The sequence below is a fragment of the Salvelinus namaycush genome, chromosome 21 (genome assembly GCF_016432855.1).
Source record: "Salvelinus namaycush isolate Seneca chromosome 21, SaNama_1.0, whole genome shotgun sequence".
NCBI lineage: Eukaryota > Metazoa > Chordata > Actinopteri > Salmoniformes > Salmonidae > Salvelinus > Salvelinus namaycush.
The window spans coordinates 36,370,333-36,379,602 of NC_052327.1; the positions used below are offsets into that span (position 1 = coordinate 36,370,333).

The 9,270-nt window shown below is 41.3% G+C and overlaps 1 protein-coding gene across 1 annotated transcript; it reads left to right on the top strand.

Annotated features, from left to right (window-relative positions):
• Positions 1-3,628: 3,628 nt before the first annotated feature.
• LOC120066716 (high choriolytic enzyme 2-like) lies at positions 3,629-8,663 on the top strand. The gene is made up of 8 exons (XM_039018176.1): positions 3,629-3,648; positions 4,031-4,109; positions 4,493-4,538; positions 4,747-4,899; positions 6,553-6,670; positions 7,639-7,817; positions 8,021-8,102; positions 8,436-8,663. The coding sequence occupies exons 2-8, from the start codon at positions 4,044-4,046 to the stop codon at positions 8,560-8,562; spliced, it is 771 nt and encodes a 256-aa protein (XP_038874104.1). The 5' UTR covers positions 3,629-3,648; positions 4,031-4,043; the 3' UTR covers positions 8,563-8,663.
• Positions 8,664-9,270: the final 607 nt, after the last annotated feature.

The following is a 9,270-nucleotide window of genomic DNA, read 5'->3' on the forward strand; positions in this document are numbered from 1 at the left end:
AAATGCATGCTCTTCAAGCGATCGCTGCCCGCACCTGCCCGTCCGTTCAGCATCACTACTCTGGACGGTTCTGACTTAGAATATGTGGACAACTACAAATACCTAGGTGTCTGGTTAGACTGTAAACTCTCCTTCCAGACTCACATTAAACATCTCCAATCGAAAATTTTATCTAGAATCGGATTCCTATTTCGCAACAAAGCATCCTTCACTCATGCTGCCAAACATACCCTCGTAAAACTGACCATCCTACCGATCCTCGACTTCGGCGATGTCATTTACAAAATAGCTTCCAACACTCTACTCAACAAATTGGATGCAGTCTATCACAGTGCCATCCGTTTTGTCACCAAAGCCCCATACACTACCCACCACTGCGACCTGTATGCTCTCGTTGGCTGGCCCTCGCTTCATACTCGTCGCCAAACCCACTGGCTCAGGTCATCTACAAGTCTCTACTAGGTAAAGTCCCGCCTTATCTCAGCTCACTGGTCACCATAGCATCACCCACCCGTAGCACGCGCTCCAGCAGGTATATCTCACTGGTTACCCCCAAAGCCAATTCTTCCTTTGGCCGCCTCTCCTTCCAGTTCTCTGCTGCCAATGACTGGAACAAACTGCAAACATCTCTGAAGCTGGAGACTCTTACCTCTCCCACTAGCTTTAAGCACCAGCTGTCAGAGCAGCTCACAGATTACTGCACCTGTACACCTAGCTCATCTGTAAATAGCCCATCCAATCTACCTTATCTCCATACTGTATTTATTTATTTATTTTGCTCCTTTGCACCCCAGTATCTCAACTTGCACATTCATCTTCTGCACATCCTACCATTCCAGTGTTAAATTGCTATATTATAATTACTTTGCCACCATGGCCTATTTATTGTCTTACCTCTCTTATCCTACCTCATTTGCACTTGCTTTATATAGATTTTTCTACTGTATTATTGATTGTATGTTTGTTTATTCCATGTGTAACTCTGTGTTGTTGTATGTGTCGAACTGCTTTGCTTTATCTTGGCCAGGTCGCAGTTGCAAATGAAAACTTGTTCTCAACTAGCCTACCTAGTTAAATAAAGGTGAAATAAAAAAATAAAAAATAAAAAATTGAAGCTGTGAGGAGGATGGGCATGTGTGGGCCAACCCACGGGAGCAAGAGGCTCACTTTACATTGAGGAGCATGTCAGTCGTAGAACTACAAGGACTGCGACTAGCCTGTAAAGCAGGGGATGCGGAGCTGGGAGTTCACCTAGAGGGGTGAAGAAAGCTTTTGTTGGGAACAGCAATGCCTTCTTCCAGAGGCACCAGCACTGCTCCAGCCTCCGACGGCCCTGCTACACTATAGCCATCGGGCGTCCGGCATTGCCATCACTCCTCAGATGTTTGTGGAGTAGCTGCTATACTGCTGTGTTGTGTCTCGTCCAATGGCAGCGACCAAGCTCAAGAGGTTCCGTTTTTTTGACGGCTGATGTGCGACTTCATTCTATCTTATGAATTGAAATAATGAGAAATATAGTTGATTTTGGATGCATATGGCCTCCACTAGACACCACTGGTTAATTTTACTAAGATTTATGAAGTTAAGAAGCTACTAGCTAGCTACATCGGCTATGTTCACAATGTAAACAAAAGCAACTTGTGTAATTACAGGATCATTTAGTACAACCACTATTAACAAAATAAGAACACTTGAGAAAAACTGGGCCAAAGCTATTGTACTTATGCATAATCGATGAATATGGTACAGTAGGGAAAAATAGAATAAAGATGGTTTTCCCCTCTGCTCCGCTTTCAAAACAAGGTGCTCCTTGTAGCAGGTAGAACGTCACATTGACGTGACGCATCTGGCAAAGCAACGCAACGCGTATAGTGGAGCTGAAGTGAGCAGAAGCCAGAGGAAGATTCACCACTGCTCCAGCCTCCACCCTCTGAGCCGAAGCCAGAGGTGGCTTTGCTGCTGCCTGAGCAAGTCCAAGAAGAGCTTCCACTTCCACCCTAGCCAGAGCCATCACTGCACTACTGCCAGGAGTGGGAATCTGAGGGTGCCTGGCCACTGACCCCTTTCATGCCAGATAAAGCACCCTTACCAACTCTCTGCTCCTGCAGTCCCTTGCCGTGCCACCAGGGGCACCGCCAATAGTGCATCGCCGTGCCACCAGGGGCACTGTCAACAGTGCATCGCCGTGCCATCAACACTGCAGTCCATTACCGTGCCACAAGCGGCACCGCCAACAGTCCATCGCCATGCCACCTGGGGCACCGCCAACAGTCCATCGCCATGTCACCTGGGGCACCGCCAACACAGTTTATTGCTGCGCCACCAACAGCACCACCATTGCTGCTGCAATCAACCACAGCACCTCCAGTGCTGAAGCCACAGCCCCTATTGCTGACATCCCTACCCTGCGTCCTGCCAGGTGGCTTGCCCTTATCGCCCAAACAGACCGTGGAATGGCTGTGGAATGGCCAATCTGCAGTTGGCTGATGGCCTCCTCATGGGGGAAAGAAGTGTGGTGAAGCAGGGCCAAGCCTAGTCAGCATGAGGACTTTTCCCTTAAAGAGAATGTGGCAGCCCTCTAATTGACTGCCTAAAGACTTAACGGATGGGTAGCATAAGCGTAACCACATGTAACAGATGGATTTGCATTAGTATACGCATCAAAAGTACCTATACAAAGCTTCAGCTCACTTTTATTTATTGTTTGTTTTTAAATAAAACCGATCAGAATCCTGAAGAATGCCAAAGTCATGTCGGAAAATGTTTTTCCATGGTGTGACGTAATTTAAAGGACTCGGCAAGCCAGCCTATTCCCTATAATGTAAATTCCAACAGAATGAACCACAAATGTATAACTTTAAAATTAAACCAAATATTTTGCACTAACGACTACTGGTTTCAATGTATTTTTCAGTCAACTTACAAGAAAATACATTATGAATTTATTGTTACAAATCCACTTGCAAGGTTGCTAGCCAACTAGCCTTCTAGTATTAGCCCTACCAGCCTGCTAACGTTACATTATCACTGAATGAGTCAGCCAGTTGCTATCAACACCTAGCATACAGCTACATCAAAGTAAACTAAAGGTTTGGAAATACATAACGCCATATCAAAGAATGTTAGCTATATGCAGTTAACTTAGTCACCAAGCTACCGAGACAGATATTTTGCCAGCTAACCTAAATTGATATTCATTTAATTAATTTGACCTTATATCAATCGTATGTTATTGAGCAGTATAGTAAAACTGTGGGCGGTTCTGGCTCTGACAAGCCTTACTTTCTTACTTACTTATAGTAAAACTGTGACTAACATAGTGTTATAATAGAGTAGTCATTTAAGATGATCTTATGAAACATTTGGATACAGGCACCTGTCTCCATTTCACAGGCCTTGGGTAGTTGCAAAAGATTAGATAGCATTTTCAAGGAATAGAGAAGTTTGGACAGGCTGTTCCAACTTTCTCTGGTTGGTGTGAGAATTAGCCATATGTCATCGTGACAACATACCTGCATCTTATCAGCAGAAGAAGTATTTTCAATGTCATTACCAAACTTTCCATGAATGGATAGTTTTCCGGTAGATTCCACTATATAAGGTGCAGTGTCTGGATCAGTGAAACAACTTCACTTCATTTCCCGAAAGGTAAGAGTGTTGTTCATGTGCTTTGCATTCTCTAGCTATGTCATGCAAGCTACATGTGTAGGATTTCAATTTGACCAGTTTCTCACAGCAGGAAAATAACCCTGCAGCAACAGGAAATGTGAATTAATCTGTGGATTATAATTAATGGACATTTTTGTAGGGGTTCATATGTTTTTAGTTAGGGCAAATCAAGTATGAAATTTGAAAGTGGAAATTCCAAACTTTAGAAGTCTTTTTAAAACTTGAATATACTACAAGTGTGCATTTCAGGCAACAACAGGGGGGTCAAATTAAGATCCTACACCTGTACTACAGGAAAATTACATTGTCAATTACTTTCTGTGGTGGTATTCAGAGTTATTAACAGTGTCTAACTCTGCAGGTTGTTTGTTGACATGTCTGCATTAAAGTACACTCTGGGCCTTCTGGCCCTGCTTTCAGTGTCTGCCTGGGCCGAGGAGGTGAGTAAAACTCTACTAAACTTTCCACAGTGTGTGTTTTGTGTCTGCATTCATTCATGCGTGCATGTGTAGGTTGGTTCATATAAACACAATTCATCTTTCACATCAATACATGCGTTCATTATTACATAACAAGGTTTACAGATGTAATAGTGTCCATTGAAGCTTTTGTAGTCATACTTGTTTTTTGGAGGCCAGCTTTCTTGTTATGTTTAGTTCTGTTTCGATTTGTTTAAAAATAGTGTTTGAGGGGACAAAAAGTTGTGTTATAGTCATAACACATCTTGTCTTCCAAATTATTGTTCATAATGCATGTATGCATATTTTGTGAAACAACCTAACTATTCATTATTTATCTCTGTCTTTGCTGCATGGTGCCATAGGAGCTCTCTGTCTCTGAGCTGCTGGAGAAGGCCAACAGGAATGTTGGTAAGACAGTTTTAAATTGTGATATACAATACCTGCCAACACTTTCAGATTACATTATGAGTGATATGAAATATTAAATAAAGATGTATTAGAAAAAAACAATCCATTATCGCATTGCTTTTCAGTCCAAGACTAGGCTTAATCAGTATCAGGGAAACTGATCCAAGGTGTCACACTTTGACGTCCTGTCCTGTCCCCGTCCCTCCAGTGCATACCCGCAACGAGCCCTTGATTGTGGATGACATCGCCTACGTCAACGAGGCTGAGAGGAACGCTGACCCCTGCACATCTCGCGGCTGCATGTGGCCCAAGTCCAGCGACGGCAGAGTCTATGTGCCCTACGTCATCGCCAACCAGTACTGTAAGTACCATGTCATGATGATATCTTATTTAACGATGCTGGATATTAATTTGAGCTAGTTTGCTAGAGCAGGAAAATTATCCTGCAGCAACAGCAAATGTGGATTGTAATTCATATAATTTTTTTGTAGGGTTTGATTTTTTTAAAATGCGCAAATCAAGTCTTACATTTTAAAGTGTAAATTATAAACTTCAGAAGCCCTTTTACACTACATATTAAGATCCTACATCTGTACATGAGTCCCAAAATACTGTATAAAGCTATATAAGTAGGCCATATAAGTAACAGCTAATCATCACTGGCCAGGGTTGGGTAGGTTACTTTCTAAATGTAATCCATTACAGTTACTAATTACCTGTCCAAAATTCTAATCAGTAACGTAACTTTTGGATTACCCAAACTCAGTAACGTAATCTGATTACATTCAGTTACTTTTAGATTACTTTACCCTTAAGAGGCATTAGAAGAAGACAAAAATGTATGTTACCAATTGAACAACATCTATTGCAGGATAAATCTATGTTAAAGTTTACATAGCTGACCATATATGGATGTTACATTTTACTTTTTGGGTTGGTTATGTAGGCTTCTTCTAACCCATCGCTTTCTACTACATATAATAATACGATTCAATTATATCTTTACATTAAAAACAAAGTCTATCAGAATTCCAGTCATTATAATACATGTTATACTCCTTGATCTTCAAGAATATGACTTGGAAATATGGAAGTACAGATTAGCCATACTGTTTTATCTGAGCATAACCCCAAAACTAAAGACTTATTAGCAAGCTACTCTGTTGTTTATGCTTTTTTTTCATGGAGGACTGATTGGGCTCATTGATTCAAGTTGAAAAATAAATGCTGCACTCATGGAATGGCATGCTTTGAGCACTACTGAAAAGTACTATTTGCATGTGAAAAATAAATGCCATATGCTGCATTTGCTGTAGGCCTATTGTTGACCTTTTAGTGGGTGACACTTTGCTATCTTGATAATATGCTGTTTAAAGGGCAAATCCACAGATGAAACAATAACAAAACATCTGCCCCGCCTCTATTTTGGTAAAAAACTGAGGGATGGGCCTGGAGAAATGTAACCTCTCAGATTAATAGACAGAGCTATGGATGCAAGGACTGACCATCCATGATATCAAAATTATTGTTTTAACCATGTTTTAAGGCTATACAGTGTTTCTTTACATTTAGAATTTCTACAAAATTTGGAGAAAACAAGATTATATTTTGGGATTTCATGGAGTGTGACAGTTGAACTAAACTCATACGGCATTTATAAGTTATATTCTTCAAGAATCAATGGATTTATATAATTTATATGTTCAAAAAATTGATGTAGCAACTACAGATTACCCCTTTAAATCTATCAAAAGTGTGCGAGTTTGAGCATGTGTCCATTAGGCCTATGGATTTTTTTGATCAACATGAATTAGATTGAGCAATAAAAGCCCCACTTTATTCCATAGGCTGCGATCCGCACTATGCAGCTGTTGCAAGAGCGCATTACATGTAACGGATTACATGTAATCTATTATTCCCCAACCGTGTTACTGGCTGTATTGTGTAGCAAGTTTCATGATACGGTAGTCGTTTTTTAACAGTAGTTTTTCTTGTCCCATCTGTGTCCTGCCAGCCACCAGGGAGCTGGAAGTCATTGAGCGTGGTCTGCAGTCCTTTGCAGGCTTCTCCTGCATCAACTTCATCAAGCGCACCAACCAAAGAGACTACTTGCACATCCAGTCCCAGAACGGGTACGTGCACTATGGAATTACATATAATTCATAGGTCCTATGATTCTACATGAGGATCTTTATGACGTACAGAACCAGGCTGAGTTAGGACCAATTATATATATATATATGAACCCTGAACTGCAGATGCTTTGTATTGGCCAGTGAGAAGCTTTGAAGCCACTGGTCGGCCATATTGGCACTCCCCAATTGGAGCAGTCCTCAATAGGAATGATATAATTCTACAGTATTTCAGTTAAATATTTCAAGGACAAAATTACATGTATTTTTTTGTAGTGGGGACAGTAACATTAGTACTCTCTACTTTAAGGAAAATGTTTTTATATATTTGTATGTTTAGCTCACACAATATAATTTAAAATGATGCATTAAGCCGTCTGTGAAATAATAAATGTGTCAAAACTTTTGGGGAAATCTGACCAAATTCACATAGAGATTTGAGTTATAGATCTGTCATTCTCGTTGAAAGCAAACCTAAGAAGCAGTAGACCTATTCTATGTGCGCTATTTTCTATGCCTCTCCTTTCAGTTTTCTACACCAGCTTCAAACGGCTGAAAATACAATATTTTTGTTATTTAAGATATGTCACAGCAGTTTAGATGGTACAATGATTCTCTACACTCTGAGTGCTTGTTCTGTCACAAACTGAAATAAGCCAAACTATTAGAAATGTATCAATATTGCACCTTTAATAAATGCATTTCTATTGCTTCCCCCAAGAAATTACAATGGAGGAGGAGTATTAAGATTGCTGCGGGGTTCTTCAATACAGCACCCAGTGTCAGTCATCCAGGGTTTATATACATCGTTGGTTAGGACAGTTCAGTGTGAGACATGAAACTGCATTATAAGGCATGACACACTTCTGGTAACAGTGTGTGTGTGTATAAGTACATTTGTGTGGGTCTGACAGAGACAATTAAAACTAATTGCACTGTTACAACTCTGTCCAACCCATTCATGGCAGGTGCTGGTCCTATGTTGGTCGTTCTGGCAATGCCCAGGTTGTGTCTCTGAGCCGATCCGGCTGTGTGTACCACGGCACCACCCAGCACGAGCTCCTCCATGCCCTGGGCTTCAACCACGAGCAGACCCGCAGCGACCGTGACAATCACATCCGCGTTCTCCTCCAGAATGTCCAGTCCGGTAGGATCCCTTTCACATTCCCATGTCCCCATATAGCCATGTACATACACAGACATTCTATTATATTCTATGAATGTCCACACGCACACACAAACATGTACAGTACATATGCAGGCAAACACACACAAACTGTTGCATCGGTCACCAACCGTTGCATTTATTTACTATGGCAAGGTGAATCTAACATATTCTCTCTCTTCCAGGCATGGAGCACAACTTCAACAAGATCGCCACCCTGAACCAGGGAACGGCCTATGACTACAACTCTGTCATGCAGTACCACAGGTTAGTCACCATTGTTTTACCACTTTCACACCAGTAGATGCTTAGTCAGTTGAATAATTGTCTAACTAGCCTCATAGAATTCTAATTCTGTACAGAGCCTGTGGTTTAACAGTAAGACACCCGGCTCCTAGCACATGTTATTTATGTGGAATTGAACTTCATGTTCAATCCGATTCTTGGATCCACCCTTCCTACTGTGTCCCTTTCATCTATCTGACCCCCTCTACTTCTAACCTGTCTAGATAAGCATAAACCCATGCCCAAAAATAAAATAATATTGTAAGCCTACCCCCACTCATTCCAAGTGTTCATGATGGTGTGATGTGATTGCAGGTACGCCTTCTCCAAGAACAACCAGCCCACCATGGTTCCCTTCCCCAACCAGAACGTGGAGATCGGCAACGCCTCCCAGATGAGCCAGAGCGACATCACCCGTCTCAACAGGCTGTACAACTGTTAAACAGACACCTTGTGTTTCTGTCCTCTCTCACAAGGTTGTGTCAATGACTCAGTGTTGATATAAGCACAGAGTAAAGTTCAATAAACCGGCATGTAAAAATATACTGTTTCATAATTTTAAAGTCTTAATATATTTTTCTACAGCGCGGATTAAAGTCCTGGGTTAAAATATTATTTGAAATCATATTAAATAGCCTACTTTACCTAGGCTTGATTGAGCATGCGTGGCCCAATGGAACCAATGATATAGTCTCGAAACTGTAAACCCCGCCCACCTGGGACAGTTGGGAGGCTAGAGAAAACACTCAAAGCATTTGAAACATTTTAAATAGATTTTGAACCCAGAACTGGTAGATACAGCTGTTTGCACCAATCAAACTGTTGGACACTAGCCCTGCTCTATCACTAGGCTGCTGAGGTCCCAAAATCAGTAGGACCCAAAGCTGACCAAAAGGGGGCGACAGATTACCACAGAGCTTTGGCAGTAACTGTCTATTCAAATCAAATCAAATTGTATTCGTCACATGCAATGAATACAACAGGTGTAGACCTTACAGTAAAATGCTTACGAGCCCCTAACCAACGATGTAGTTGAAAAAAATATGGATGAGAATAAGAAATAAAAGTAACAAGTATATAAAGAGCAGCAGTAAAATAACAATAGCGCGACTGTATACAGGGGGGTACCGGTACAGAGTCAATGTGCGGG

What these genes read in the sequence shown, in the direction of transcription:
- LOC120066716 (XM_039018176.1), top strand. Translation starts at nt 4,044, where the DNA reads ATGTCTGCATTAAAGTACACTCTGGGCCTTCTGGCCCTGCTTTCAGTG. An exon ending in CACATCCAGTCCCAGAACGG is followed by an intron (nt 6,671 to 7,638) that starts GTACGTGCACTA and finishes CATTCATGGCAG; the next exon opens with GTGCTGGTCCTATGTTGGTC. An exon ending in CCTCCAGAATGTCCAGTCCG is followed by an intron (nt 7,818 to 8,020) that starts GTAGGATCCCTT and finishes TCTCTCTTCCAG; the next exon opens with GCATGGAGCACAACTTCAAC.